The sequence below is a fragment of the Ascidiella aspersa genome, chromosome 6 (assembly GCF_963924565.1).
Source record: "Ascidiella aspersa chromosome 6, kaAscAspe10.2, whole genome shotgun sequence".
Lineage (NCBI taxonomy): Eukaryota > Metazoa > Chordata > Ascidiacea > Phlebobranchia > Ascidiidae > Ascidiella > Ascidiella aspersa.
This window is the reverse complement of record NC_139452.1, coordinates 2604281-2619804: the sequence shown is the minus strand read 5'-3', so window position 1 is coordinate 2619804 and position 15524 is coordinate 2604281. Positions and strand designations below refer to the sequence as shown.

General features: G+C 33.5%; 3 protein-coding genes across 5 annotated transcripts; 1 reads left to right on the top strand and 2 right to left on the bottom strand.

Annotated features, from left to right (window-relative positions):
- Window positions 1-2304: 2304 nt before the first annotated feature.
- LOC146139144 (uncharacterized) lies at window positions 2305-5702 on the bottom strand. Of its 3 annotated transcripts, none has more exons than XM_083392369.1 (7): window positions 5498-5702; window positions 4647-4845; window positions 4089-4349; window positions 3887-4012; window positions 3495-3651; window positions 3086-3156; window positions 2305-2572 (listed from the first exon to the last, which is right to left on the bottom strand). In XM_083392369.1, the coding sequence occupies exons 3-7, from the start codon at window positions 4153-4155 to the stop codon at window positions 2481-2483; spliced, it is 513 nt and encodes a 170-aa protein (XP_083248495.1). In that variant the 5' UTR covers window positions 4156-4349; window positions 4647-4845; window positions 5498-5702; the 3' UTR covers window positions 2305-2480. The 3 variants fall into 3 exon arrangements, with proteins under 3 accessions (XP_083248495.1, XP_083248496.1, XP_083248494.1); XM_083392370.1 differs by having other exon boundaries at window positions 4177-4349; XM_083392368.1 differs by having other exon boundaries at window positions 3887-4349.
- A 291-nt stretch (window positions 5703-5993) lies between these two features.
- Window positions 5994-8866, top strand: LOC146139143 (density-regulated protein-like). The gene is made up of 5 exons (XM_083392916.1): window positions 5994-6115; window positions 6655-6783; window positions 7357-7509; window positions 7881-8020; window positions 8698-8866. The coding sequence occupies exons 1-5, from the start codon at window positions 6019-6021 to the stop codon at window positions 8740-8742; spliced, it is 564 nt and encodes a 187-aa protein (XP_083249042.1). The 5' UTR covers window positions 5994-6018; the 3' UTR covers window positions 8743-8866.
- On the bottom strand, window positions 8523-15069 carry LOC146139142 (alpha-aminoadipic semialdehyde dehydrogenase-like). The gene is made up of 11 exons (XM_083392914.1): window positions 14882-15069; window positions 14765-14818; window positions 13686-13844; window positions 13403-13514; window positions 12798-12975; window positions 11721-11938; window positions 11040-11219; window positions 10488-10594; window positions 9918-10135; window positions 9268-9417; window positions 8523-8848 (listed from the first exon to the last, which is right to left on the bottom strand). Exons 1-11 carry the CDS (start codon window positions 15059-15061, stop codon window positions 8794-8796), a joined length of 1611 nt encoding a protein of 536 aa, XP_083249040.1. The 5' UTR covers window positions 15062-15069; the 3' UTR covers window positions 8523-8793.
- Window positions 15070-15524: the final 455 nt, after the last annotated feature.

Sequence of the window (15524 nt, the reverse complement as noted above, 5' to 3'; positions counted from 1 at the left end):
ATGAACAAAATACAGCAGGCAACAGTGCTATGGTTGTTTCTCGACCTGCACAGCAATGTCGGTAGATCAACTGTCCTGAAAAAGGCCGAGGTTGTGGGTTCGCACCTCAACACAGGCTATAATTCTGTGAGCAAAATAAAGCAGGTAAATCTGCTATAGTTCGTTCTAAACTTGATTTTTTATGTAACCATCTATAGAACTTCTGCAACTAAATTTTGTTATTTTGTAACCATCTTTGTTACTATCTTTTGTAACTATCATTTGTTATTGTAACCACTTCTTTTACTTTTCAGGTTCCACTTGGTTTTCTTCAAGTCATTTTATATGTTTAATTTCGCCTGCTTATTCAAGTTGGCAACGGTCAGCGAGCACAGTGTGAGTGATTTCTTGAGACTTACTCACTACTTTGGCCTTATTACTACGTCATCTATCACTCTGCTCTGTGGCGCCATCTACCTTTTTAATCCTCCGACCAAGAAAAAAGAGACCTAGCTTTGGTTTCTTTGCTCAGATGACTAAGCCACTGTAACAGCGATGCATGTCTGTTTGCGCTTGTCAAATCCGGTCGGCATTTGACGCAGCTAAACCCCGTCGCTCTAGTGCTATATAGTTTCACGCGGCTGCTGAGAAAAAATACGAACAAGACACTACAATATGGAGGCCATACTTACAAGTTGTTTTAGGAAACCTATAGCTCTAGGTATTTTCTTTTGGGCCAAGATAGCCGAGCCACTGATACACACATCTATGAAAAAAACAGTTGGTTTAGGAATAGTCGAAACTGAACTGCCATACGACCAACGTATATAGACTGTATAATAAAAAAGAACACTCTATAACGAAGTTCTTCCGGTATTATTTGTTTTATCCGCCGTTTCGGCTACCTACCTATACAGGGCGTCTTCATCAGGGAATGTAACAACTCAGTTGTGCGACGTCGCCCTTGTCACTTTTTTTTTGAAAGTTCCGCGGCACACTAGAGAATCTATCGAGGCAGGTTAAGAGCCACTGGTATATTGTCTTTTTTTGCGTACTCTGTGTCTGCGTCACGTAGCCTATAATACACTACTTTTACCTCAACATTTGTTTATATACGCGTCAGCGGAACAGTGATCGACAAACAAAAACCTGCTGCCAATGGTTTTGGATTCCATAAAGATGCATCATACTACCTCACAACCGTGCGTTCAGATATATGACGAAACAGAAATAAGCTTACTTTGGTGCATGCTGAGCATATCTGGTCAAGGAAACTGATACACACACACGCACACGCAAAAACACAAGTGAAAAAATAGAACCAACTAACGGTTTGTCTAAAATTAAAGTTATATCAACTGTGGCGCCTTTTTATTTTCTTTGTTTTTACCTTTAATATTTCACCTCTAAATCATACTTTATATATAATTCCTCTTTGTACTGAAATTTTTTATCAACTTCAGCTTGTTTTTTTACAATCTTGTAAACAAAGTTTAAATTTCAATAGAAGGACTGCCCAAGCATTTGTATTCATTTAAAAATACGTACACACATCAAGGTAACATTAGGCCTACACTAATGCTGGCTCTACTTATCCTTAAGTTAATTGCCATAAACTCACATGCATACGCTCTGTAAATCATTTGTGCTAAAAAGTCTGCTTTAGTCCTTCCCGCTTGTTTTTAACAATTGTTGCGAATTGCAAACAAGTATCCTAAATCGCTAAATAAAATGCTAAATAGAGTCAATGAAAAACCGTTTTTATTTTTAATTAAACTGATTTTTTTTGAAAAATAGATTACTTTTAAATATACACTAATATTTCAATTAGATCGTCATGGACGCCCTACAACAAGTTCACGGACCCCCGAGGGGTCCCCAGTTTAATAATTCCTGATTCAGTGGCTTCTCTCTCTCTCTCTCTCTCGTGTGCTTTTGCGTTAAACTTGTTCGTCAGACGAGTTATGCCAAGCTACAGAGCGGGGCACTTTTGAGCGCTGTTAACAGTGTTGTAAACAAGTCTAAAATGACTAGAGTCTCTTTTTTTAAATGACTGGAGTCCCAGTCAAGTCATTTACAAAAGTCCAAGTCAGGTATCGGAAAAGTCTAGAATAGGGCATCTCAACTATGAATTTAATTCTTGCATGCCAAAAACAAAACAATTATCACTTTGTTTTGTATTTTTAGAACGATTAGAATAAACTTTAAATATTGCACTTAATCATTGTTTACAATATTGCATTTGTGACAACATTCAAAAAAACAAAATTAAAGCATAAAACAAAAGCGTAAAAAAGATTAAAATTCCTATAAGAATTGCATCTTCGTCAAAATTGACAATAATGTATCTTCAATTAACAGAATATATCTTCTAAAAATATAAAATTTAAAGATCAGCGTCTTTATCAATTGCAGGATATAGCATAAAAAAGGATAAAAAGGTTTAAACAATCTCACATTTACATAAAAATATTGCCCAATTTTTTTAAACCTTTCCTTGTTTATACAATTAGTTGTAGCCGAAATAATTTTCCACTTACAACATTAGCGTTGGTCAAAGAACACAAACGAACATCGTCGCTTTGCTGAGCAGCTGGAAACATAAAATTACTTGGAGATCACATTTTATTAACCCCAAAAACATTTCCTAAAAACAGTGTGGCAAAATTTATAACGAGTCAAACAAATCACTTTATTAGAACTAATTTTTTGTGATAAAATATTTTAATGTTCGTTCTTTCTACCTCACAAAATACCAGATATACTGAGTAAACAGACTTGGACAAACTGTGGCCCGCCAAACAATTTAATCAGACCCGCGGCTTGTTTTTTATATTAAACTTTTTTTATAAACTTTTTTAAACAAAATTAGGTCTTTATTTTCATCTTTTTTGATATGTTGTTAAATAAATTACACCTGTAAGGCATCCTTAACTATTCCTACTATTAGCAGCTTGTTAGAGCAAGGATATTTACAGATTTTTTTAAAACGAAATCACACTTAATATTAGGTCAAAGAAGTTTTTTGCTTCTAGAGCGGCTTTTTGTCTAAAATAATTACGCATCCGACTTCAAATACCAGATATAATTAGTAGATGCTGGTTACCTATTGAATTTCTGGTAAGGTTATCTTCCCAACTTTGGTTCGCGACATCAAAGCATAGAGATTTACCAGATCTACAAACGTATAACAAATAGTACTATACATACAACTGCAAATTACATTAAAATTGCCGTATGTAGCATAAAATATTTAAGGTAAAAAACAAAAGTTTGCTTAGATCTGTGGCCGACAAATGTGGGCCGCAGAGCCATTTTTAGCGGGCCGCCAGTTACTTTTAAATAGCTTAGTGTAATCATGTAGTTGCGGGCCGCGTGATAGTCGTACATTCATTGCACTGTATTTTAAAAGTTTGTGTGGCTAAGAATTTTTATATTGTCTCAGCGTGGTTCAGGCCACAATTTCTTTTGATACGCGCAAATTCACTGTTTGTTTTTTAAATAATACAACTCACCGCCCAAGAACCAAAACTTGGTTGTCGGAGTAAAACTCTGCAGAAGCAACTCCAAGGTGAACACTGGGTGGTGTTAACTTTGTGTAGCAGCTATTATTAACAGGATTATCACAAAACTCAGCTGTATTCAATTGCTTGTTGTTGTTTCCGACACCACCTGAAGTGATAACGGTTGAAAATGATATGCAGACTCTCCCATAGTAGCATCACTACTTGTCCAATATTAGCGAGGTTTTAGTGCCAACCTTTTCCGTCTTTTATTTGTCCAAAGGTAGCAAAAATTTAAATTTAATAAATGAATTATAGACGTAAATAAAGCAGAATAAAATACCTATTGGTAACCTAGTTAAGCTTTTTATTAACTCTTTTAAATGATAAAAATTCATGCTTACCAAATAGAAATATTGTTGTGCCTTTTACAGCGCACCCAAAGTTAGCCCTCGCTTCAGTAAGAATGGAAAGATGACCAGTATGTGCTCCAGTTTGTTGCATAAGTACTGCGCTGTTGTATGCATTGACTAAACAAAAAACATGATTTATTTGTTGGGTAAAATAAATCATCAAAAATAAAGATGAACAAAAAATGCTTCGAACCGTTTCCTTGATTCGGCAACGAACAAAAACCTCCAATAACATGAATAAAACCTGAAGCAAAATACATACTTTAAGTATTTTTATTTACTTTGGATAAATGATAATAAAGTGAAATGCAACCATTTAAATATACAGCTGTGCCACATCTTCTGTAGTTAGACGAATTTTTATTTGTGTGATTTTTACAAGTTCCATCTTTGAATTCCTCAAAGGTGTTCACAAACTGTCCATTGTTTTCACCACCGAAAATAAAAAGGCTTTCTGCAAATTATGCAAGTGATTTGAAAGAATATTACAAGAATGTTTACAAAATAAATTACAAAAGATGTTTTCTGCTTTTGTTGAAAAATTACATACAACTTGATTTAGCAGAAGAATACTGCAGTAACAATTTAAATGTGCAGTCTTATAATAGTTGTGTTTTAAAGCTTATATATAACTCCCTTAGATGACAGACATGCTGGTCTTTTTAATACAAAAAATAAAAAAAAATAAAAAAGTAAAGTAAAAAATGATATTAACAACAAAAAAATAAACTAGAATATGTTTTGTAGATACCTCCAACAAATACAACCATTGCATTAGCTCTGGGATTTTTCATTTCACCAACTACTTTCCATGTTTGACCATCAAATGAAATGATGGAGTTTGAAGCTTGTGTGTTGCTGTCTTTCACAAAACCTCCACAAAAGTAAACAACATTTCCTTGAACAGCAACCGTACTTGAGTAACTTACGTGCATACCGGGAATGATTTCCTGTGAAACACTCATTTAATATACTAAAAGGTAAAATTTATAGTTATTAGAAAAATCATCAGGCTTTCTTATTGCAAATATCTGCTTACACACCCAGACCAATTAGTAGTATTTACGCTAGATGTAAACAAACAAAAATGTTTTTTAAAGAAAATTTATTCACTGGTTAGTGTTTGGTGAATATAAATGACAGGTCAAAAATTAAGTTCAAAAGGGATCTGATCAAAAACCTAATGTTTAATATCAAATATGAATATAGTTGTTTTTAAAAAAATAGTTAAATTGGAATAAAATGCTTGTCTCATTTTACTCAAATGCTTCTTCATATCAGTTTCACATTTGTTGGACCAAAAACAGCAATCATACTTGTTTTATGACATCATATCAAACATAGGCAATGTGAACCAAAAACTTTTTAGGGGTCACATATTAAAAAAAGTTTAAGAACCCCTGAAATAGACCAAAAGCTAGCCAACACAAATTTCTTCGTTTAGCTAGTGTGTTGGCTAGCTTTTGGTCTGAAATAGACATATAAAGACGATTAGGGGACGATTAGAGGGTAAGGTGCCATAAGTGTTATTCTACAAAGAAAAAAGTAGACATTTTTAAATTTATTAAAGCTAAGAGAGAGTTATATATAGGAGTACTTTACCTCCACATTTTGCAGCGTATCTCCAAAGTGCAAAGGTTGTATTGTTGATTGTTCGGTAAGTGAATACATGTGATTGGGGTCAAAAATCCTTAAAACTTCTTTAGGTTGTCAAACAATTTCTACTTGATGGAGTTCAAATAACCCAACGCCTTTGTAAATAAGTTGGCATTATAGTTTAGTGAAGAGATAATTGTATATTTAGGCCTAAGCCCTAAGTGTATAACTTTAAAAAAGTGTGGACGAGTTTCACTATTGGGAATTTTATGTGGTCATGCAAAACGATCTTATTTAAGAAATGAATGTATTTAGTCACTTAACAAAAAATATCGATTAAAAAGAAAAAAATCTCTTAGCTATATTTTAAACTGTATATTATTAGTAGTAGATTTGTTTCTAAAACAAATGTTTTGGCAAAACCGTACAGTTTTTACTTCTCAGTAAATCAACCATGCAATTTGACGTAATTTATTTTTCTCACGCCACTAAATTTATTTTTTGTTTTGTTTTTTATTCGTGTAAAGATGTCGGAAGAAGTAACTAGCGAAGAAATTAGAGAAAATCCTTCAGAAGGCAAAGACCCGGTTGTATCCTATCCCGTAAAGGTTATTTACTGTCCAGGTAACTTGAATTGTTAGATACAGTGATGTAATTATTATGACTTTACCTTTAAACTTGTTTAGTATTTCTGACAAATTACGTAAAATTGAGTTAAGAGTTGGGGCAAATGACTTGACTTACCCTTAAGTTTTTTTGAAAAATGTCGTTAGTTTTTTATTCCTGTTGCGCACTTTGAAAAGTATGGGAAGTACCGCCGCGATTTTAGTTTAGCAAAACCTGCACCTCCAAAAATTTTAAAATGCTTCCCATTTTCCCATACATTACTGCTTGGTATATTATAAATTGGCTTGCTTTATGTTACAGTTTTGCTACACAGGATTAAACAAGTTTTCCAGTTTTATAAATTAACAATTCATCTTGAATTAAATGAGAATCTATAGCATCTATATTAAAGCATAAGAAAAACAAATATAACCTGATCCGAAAGCAAGATCACCTGTTAAAGGTCTTTAAGCCGTGTTTTTCTTCTATAAAATGCACAGTTTAATTTAGCTCTATTTATATTTCGACCTTTGTGTTGAGTGACATTTTTTATGCAGAATGCACACTGCCACTTGAGTACTGCGAGTTTATGCCGGAAGCGGTTCAACAAAGATGTAGAAACTGGAGGGAAAAGAACCAAGACATGCTTTCTCAAGAGGGAGTCGACGTTTCATCGCTCAGTTTAGGTTTAGCTTCTTCGATTTATGTATTTCTATATGCCAGATTTTAAACTTAAGTTGTCATCGAACTAGTTCTGAACAAACTGGTTCGTATATACATAGTGATGCTACTACCTTGTTAGAGCTTTTGATATGGCTCTAACCCAGAGGTTCTCAACCTTTTTATGGCTTGCGGCACCCCTACAAGATTTTTCCAGAGGTAATTCACTAGAATGTCACAATAAGCGGAACTGGAACAAAACACATCAACTCTACACAACATAGGAAGTTATAATTGCATTTATTTCACTCTAATCTTACACAAAAAGTAGTAAGATTTGAGCAAAAATCAGATTCTTAAATATTACACAGCACCCTTGAGCATTAGAAATGGCAAAATCACTGCTTTAACCCCATCTGTACCAACTAAATTTTCAGATTTCATCCTTTTTGCAGGTCATAGCTACCCACAAACTTTTTATATTCAAAGATTTATTAAAATGTCTGTCATACTTTTAACCTAAACTGTAGTTATATCGGCATTTTTGGCGAGGTTTGACTTTCTGACTCCTGTTTGAAACCATTAAAATGCTTGTTTAGAGGAATCGCTGGGTGATAAGAAACGACAAAAACGAGGAGGTCGCGGAAACGTTAAAACTAAACAAAAGAAGGAGCCAGACATTGTGAAACTGGCACGGATACCTCGCGGAAAACGCAAGTTTGTAACAAGAGTTACAGGCCTCGCCACATTTGGTGAGTATCAATTATATGCACAGTAGTATGCATTTATAGGTTGACAACAAAGCATTTTAATAAGTCAATAATTTGGTGTAGCATAAAAATCAACTAGAAAACTACAATTTTTTAAAATAGTTTTAATTGGGATTGCACAGCATGTTTCAAAAATACATTAAGATAGTCTCAACAAAGGTAAGTTTTTTTGGGGGGCGAAACATTTTTAATTTTTAAGACATCTTAATTCTTTAAGATAGTTGTAACTAATTACACAGTTATTAAACAGGTCTTGATATTTTTTTAGACAAATTTAAGGTTTTTTTGCTTTTAAGGTATTACTTGCATAATGAGTTTACAACAGGTTTTTACTTATCTGTAATCTCTTCCAGATGTGAATTTGAAAAAAGCTTCCAAGCTGTTTGCCCAAAAGTTTTCATGTGGATCATCAGTGTCTGGTGATGACGAGATCATTATACAAGGAGACGTCACCGATGAACTAATGGATCTTATTCTTGATAAGTGGGATGAGGTAAATAATAATTGAGCAGTGGCAAAGTGTTTGTGATTTTTGCCTATTTAAGAGGTAGTTTAGAAAATTATTAAGTTGTTTGATCTAGAAATAGACTGATCTATGGGTTCATTTTCTATTGATTTTTGTTTTGCAAAAACGGTTGGGAAAACGTAAAAAAATATCGGTCGGAAATTGTAATTTTGGTCGGTCTTTATCAAATGTGTGACTGGCAATTAGACAGTCTTTATAATTTTAGTTTTAGCACTCCTAGAATCTCACAGACAAAAACATTTCTTTAGCCTCTGCTTAAAACTATACTTATTTTTAATCCTTTCTTTTCACTATTATCTAGTACAGCAGTACAGGGGTAAACTTTAGTTTCACATTAGCTGTAACAAAACTTGTGCAAAAAATGGTAGAGTTTTGTTAGCAGTAGTACCAATTAATCTGCTATATATTCTATGGTTTAGCCACTCTGAATTTGGATTCTAAAAAAACAAACAAAACGACCTACTTAAAAGCGTGGTAGTATATTTAACAACAGAAGATGTGTATAATAAAGCATTTGCAAAATACAGTTCATGATAAATAAACAATTACTTGAAATTGCAACAACACGATTTGCCAAATCCAAAAAGAAATAGGTAAACTGAAAAAAGTTCAAGAACATACAGTTTAATGCAAATTGTTTTTAGATCGATGAAGATCACATTGAAGATCTCGGCGAAGTGAAAAGATAACCGAGAACTAAACGCCACCAAACTACTACAAGCCTTCCCAGCAAAAGAATATCAATCAAACTTTATTCCTTGGGCCAATGGAAGTTCTTTGCTGTAGTTGATGGTGCTGTTAAAGCAAAAAAGTTTCATTCAAGTTTTCTTGGACTGTTATTACTGGAAATGTTTTTTATGTGTGGTTAAGAGTCGCTCAATACACTTGTTCTACATTTTTGAAATGGCTCAAAGGATTTTGATCATGAAAAAATGTATAAATATAATATCACGGTGATAAGTTTCTGGAAAGAATTACAAAGTTATAGGGCATCTAAAACAAGAAACATTAAGAAACGGGAGGTAAAAAACACTGCTCGAATCTGTTTTTTAGTTTTTTAAAACATTTATATCATCGTATGTTGAACAAATAAATAAATATATTTAAAACGTTCAACAAAATGCTCGCTACCTACTTCTGTATGGGTTTTAAATCAACTCCAACCACCATTATACTCCAAAACCTAACTTCAAGGTCAACGTTTCAAAACTTACCAAGTTGACCTCCTCATGTACTGTTTCCACGCGTCCGAACCCGACTCTCTACCGCCCCCGGTGTGCTTCTCCCCTCCAAATGCCCCCCCAATCTCCGCCCCACTGGTCGGGATGTTAACATTGACAATTCCGCAGTCCGATCCTTTAGGGCTGCAAAATAAAAAGAATCAGTGTTTTGCACTTTGTGGCTACAAACAGGTGCTTCGATGAGGTTGGAAAAGAAATACATCGAAAACGACTTTTTGACAAATAAGTTTGTAAAACCAATTTTGGGCAACATTTTTTGAGGAATGGAGTAAGTTGGTTTTAGAAAGTTTAGTAAAATAACATTTTTTATAACAGGACATGCTTATCCTTGTAAGCTAACTTACCAGAGGTACTACTAATATCCCCCTTACAAAATAGTTGCTAATAGTTAACAGAGTACAGCATCGCAAAAAAATGTTTTAATTTATGGTTATCAGTAAGTTGTAATGATGACATTAATCTAAAAAATATTACAAGGTTGAACAACTTATATTGGTTGATATTGGTTAAAATAACAGTAATCCAGGGACAAAATTTCTTATTTTTTATAGGTCAAAAAGTGATCGCCCTAATCAATTGATTAAAAAACTCAGTAATCCAATATCCAAGTTTTAATTACTAACCCAAGCCATTGGAAGACATTTGATAAGTTTCGTGTGAACACGCTGCTAGTCAATCCCTGGCAAACTTCGTTGTTGTACGAGATCGCTCGCGTGAAATCTCCCTCTAGTTTAATGGCGTACAGAACAGGAACGAACGCTTCTCGCAACACCATCGGGTTGTCATGCGATAATCCACTGACAATTGCGGGTTCAACAAAATTTCCAGGACCATCGAGTACCTAGGAGTAATAAGGAGAATAGCTTTATCTGAAAACAATTTTTTTTTAAACTGGGGTCAATGGACTAGTTTTAGGGGGTCCATGAAGGCATAATTTAAAAAATGTTTTAATACTGTATGTATTACACTCAAGTTTACTTTGGACCAAAAACAGCAGGTTTTCAAGGCATACTTGTTTTAAAATGTCAAATCACGGCGCCAGCATTTTGACTCTGTGACAAAGGATTGTCTTAACTGTCCGACAACTTTAATTTTTCGAATATGACTTTCCTAGGACTTTAGCCATTTTAAAATCACTTGTTTAAACCAATGAAGAGTTTAAAGGAATTCCTAAATTTTTAACAGTTTCTCACCTTTCCTCCAACTTCAATTTTTCCTCCCAACTTTTGGGCTTCTTCCAATGTTTGCTTGTAAAGTTCGACTCCGGCTTTTGAGTGCATTGGGCCGTATAAAGTTCCAGCTAAAAAATCACTAGTTAAACATTACATTTCTTAAAGTTTTATGATCAGCAACTATTTATCCATACACTAATATGGGAAATTACTTGCACAAAATCGTTGTTAACTTACTTAATTGTGATTGTGATATTCCAAATGATAAAAAATACAGCTTTTTTTTTAGATATTACTCAGTTTAAAAGACTGGAAGCTAAAAAGTGGCCTTATTTGATTTACCATATTTGAAGAAAAATCCCTCAAGCTTTTCAATATTTTAAGTCAACAATTAACCATTTGTAAGTCATTCAGATTTCTTGCCTTTTATGCTGCACATTAGGGCTGATATTAAATTAAAATTCACACTCGACAAAAGAGACTTTTGAAAGAAAAAAAGATTAAAGTAATAAAACAAATCAATTTTTTAATCCATGTGATTACAGTAACAATTTTAATGCTAATGTTAACAACCTTTCAATGGGTCCCCAATCCTAACTTGACTATAGGCTTTCTTTAAGCGATTGATTACATTGTCGTACACCGATTCATGCAGAATAAGTCGTCGTGCAGTCGTGCATCGTTGACCTTGAGTTCCGACGCTAGCGAATAAAGTTCCACGAACAACCATATCGAGGTCAGCGTCCTCTAGAACTGAAACAAAATCACAAAAATATATTAAGTGTTACTATTTAAATGCATTATAAAGTAAAATTTATTAAACAACATTGCCAGTACAGTTTTTGAATGAAAATACTAAAGTCATAGTATCAAAAAAATTGTTTGTTTATAAACTGTTCAGTTGTTAATTATTACTACTTTTTTGAGGTATTTTGTCAAATGTTGAAGTGAAAAAGTTTTTGACTCCAAACACACTTTCACCGAATAGAAATATGAAAATGATTAGTTTACCTGAAAAATAATTGTCACAAATTAAATTAGGAGCAATTATAAAATGGATTTTAAAATATATATATATAGTTAAAAAGGTCAGTAAATAGATAAATTAAAAAAATCACATAACTGTTGTATTTAAAATTAAAAGCAATTTAAGATTACAAAACTGATTCTTTTAATCAATGATTCTCGGTTGCATTTTATTTAAAACCATCCATGAAGAAAAAAAGAAAAACATTTGAACTTAAACCATTTTACCGATAATTGCATTATTTCCTCCCAACTCGAGAATCTTTCTTCCGAATCGCTGCTGCACGGCGACGCCCACTTTCTGACCAACCGGAGTGCTTCCCGTGAACGAGAGTAGATCGACTCTTTCGTCGTGCGACATCTTCTCGCCAACATCCGCTCCGGAACAAACAAGCGAACAAATTGCTGGAGGGAGGTCGTTGGCCCGGAACACTTGCTCCATTATTCTGGCAACAATGAGAGAATAGAGATGCATTTCGGGGCATTTTACTGGGGGGATGTCAAAATGTATTTTGTTTTTTGATAGCTAAACACACAAAAATTAAATAGATTATTGTCATGGAGTTCGACCATTGTACTAATTTCGTGGCGTTGCTCGCGTTAGTATGTTGCTAGCGTCCGTAAAGTGAAGTAATTATTGCTTTACATTGGAATGATGATTGCATTCTGCGCCCTATATAACAGTGCGTGCTTCATGTTCTTGGGTACTACTTTACTTCTACGCCCATGAGCAATGAACCTTCTACGAATACAACAATTATTATAAATGATGGTGAACTGTGCTAGAGCTGATGCCCAAATGTAGTGTTAAGAGTTGCCACAAAATGTTTTAGTGTTAAGAGTTGCCACAAATGAAAAAAATATTCAAATGCTTTGCATGGTTTTTTGAAGAAAAATTGTAGGTTTTCAAAGATCTACAAATTAGATGGCTGGACATTGCATAATTCTAATACAAAATTGTCTCAGTAATGCTATTGGTACTAAACAAATGCTTATTTTTGCTAATTAATTGACTTCATTATAAACAACGGGCAGCCTATGTTTGACCAATATTATGGGTAAATAAAAATGATAAAATACAGCGAAACTTATATAGAAAGTCAAACTTTTTAACATCAACAATTTTATTTTTGCCTATAGTTGAAGATTGCCCGAATAGGTCGAAATGTTGGTACTTTATTTAAATTTTTCCGGGAAGAACAATTTTACAATTAGAACAATGGGCCAACAGCATAATCACTATTATTATTGATTAATTGAAAAACAGTATACTCATCAATAACAAGTTTTTACTAAGTATTTTACCTTTGTGTGGCGATGGTTGAAAGGTTAACAGTCGGCGCTGGTTTCCATAACACGGAGTTACCGCAAGTTAAAGCAATCGCTGCATTCCAACCGTAGACCGCGACGGGGAAATTAAAAGCGGTGATCACCCCAACAACTCCGACCGGATTCCACATTTCCATAAGCGCATGACCGGGCCCTTAAAAACAACAGAAAATAGTGTTTTTTTTTTAAATTAACCTTTTTTCAACAAAATAAAACATTTGTTGGACGAACAATTTTATAATTGATACAATGGCTGGCAGCCATAGTATATATATCCAGTTTTACTAAAGCTTTGTACTTTAGTTTCAGCTAACGTCGTTCTCGTTTTAATTATAAACAATATAACCAGGTTCTTTAAAAGAATTACAAATAAAAAAATGATTTTTTATAATTAATAAAAGTATACAAAGGGTTATGCATTTTGGGTTTGAAACAACAGTTTTAGAATTTGTACTTATAAACTGAGTATAAAACCAAAAACAAGTGATAGCCATTTAAAGAGTTTTCATGTATGATGACAAAAACTAGATATCTGGGTTAAAAAAATATTTTGTAAAACCGAAATTAAAAATACGACTAACTTTCTGAAGGTAGAACTTGCCCCGGCAGCATTCGTGACAATCCAACAGCGTAATCGCAAATATCGATGAACTCTTGAACTTCACCAGCGCCTTCACCAGCAACCTTTCCAACCTACACAAAAAAGAACCAATAGATATGTTACAATTCTAACTAGCTCTTTAAAACAAAAGCAATAACACCTATTTCAAACATTGATTTAAATCAAATAGGTCAAAATATCTCATTTTTTGAGTCAAAAAATAATCACCCTACCGCTAATATATTTATTTTGTTCAGACTTACCTCTAATGCTTCCAAGTTTCCAAGCAGGGTTTTCTTTTCTCTCAAGGCGTGCCCGACTTGTCGCACAATCTCTCCACGCTGAGGTGCTGGGACGTCGGCCCAAACCTTCCACGCTTCACGACAATTCTTTACCACCGACTCGTAATCATCCAAAGTACCCTGGAATGCAAATTTATTTGCTGTGGTTCGAAGTAAAAATGCTAACTTGAAGAAATTTAGAAAAATAAATTCAATTTTTTTATATTTGGAATGTACAATAAAACAAAAATGCATTTAAATTTTGTTTTGTGAACAAAGGACTTTAAAAAACTGAGCTGTTATTTTGGCAAGCGTTCCAATTTTAATAAAAAATCAAGTTGCGTAAAAAGTTATAACTAAATACTAGTGGAGGCTATCAATGGTGTTTACCAAGCACATGCAAACTTAGTGGGATATTGAAAACCCAAGTTTAAAATTCTGGTTGCAAATTTATTTAAAAAGAAACTGCAAAACAGTTTTGTGTATTAATAGTTACATGAACATAATCCATTTTTTAGAGGTATACTGTATACCAGGGGTCATCAAAGTATGAACAGGTGATACAACTCCCAAACATAGGCCGCCAAAGGGAGCAAAATGGGTACGGCTGTTACATTCAATACTGTCAAAAAATGGTCTGACAAAAGTTTAACAATTTTTTTTTTCTTTCTATCAAGTTCATTTATTCCAACATAGACTGAATTTTTGCACTATATGCATTTATTTGGTTTTGTCCCATTGAACTGAATTATTGCGTCATATGCAGTTTTTACATTATTCAAGTCACTTCCTTCAATAAATCATGTAGGAGTTCAAGCCGAGCTTATTACAGAACATTATTAGAGCATAGTAGTAAACAGGGCATTAAAGTAAAATGCCATAAATCAACTTAAACTGTTCGCTAAGCATTGACTAAGTTCACTGAAAATTAACATAACATATTTCATACTAATTTTCTAAACAATTTGCGTTGCACTAAAAATGTTTTCGATATGCCACTGTATATAACTATCACAAATAATAATAAAAATATTAAGAAAAACATATAGAAATAAACTTACTGTTGAAATGCGTGCGATGGGTTCATTATTAGTTGGGCAAAGCGATGTTACTGTCTGAAAAAAACAGAAAAATTAATTGACATCTGACCACCTTTACTGGTGTATTTTAAATCATACCGGTCCTTTCCCGTTTTTCCATTCTCCGTCAAAGACTCCTTCGTTATCAGACTTGAGATCCAGATGCTTGAGCCAAGCGTAATTTGGTTGGTCGATTAAAAGTTTCGAAGCGACTCGTAATGAAGTTGAAAACGGACGAATAAGTTGCGTTGAAAGGCACTTTTTACTAATATGAAGCATTTTGAAATTTAATTTAAGTTACTAACTAAATTATCCAAGAAACCTGTTAAAAAAGGACCACATTTAACTTGTTTATGTTTTAAACAGTGATTTTACCAGAAAAGTATTGGTTCCTAATCAAGTTAGTAAAATTATTAAAAGCTTATCTCACATATGGTTACTTAAATGCAACCCCTTACAATTGGTTAATCAGCAGTCAAACTTGTGATAGGAATCCAGTTTAAAGAGTAGGGTAGGATTGCAGTAAATGTTTTTCCATGCAAAACACACGAACAAAAATATGAGTATCATAACAAGTTGTTACTTCGTAGAGTCCCCAATGTGTTTATGTATACAATTAGAAATGCCCTATACTTTTTATTTTATTCTGGTACCAATACACAATATCTTAGATAATGCCTGATGGGAAACGTTTTAAATGCAAAAGTTGTTTTGTGTGGCCTAAGTAGATGTTAAGTAAAAA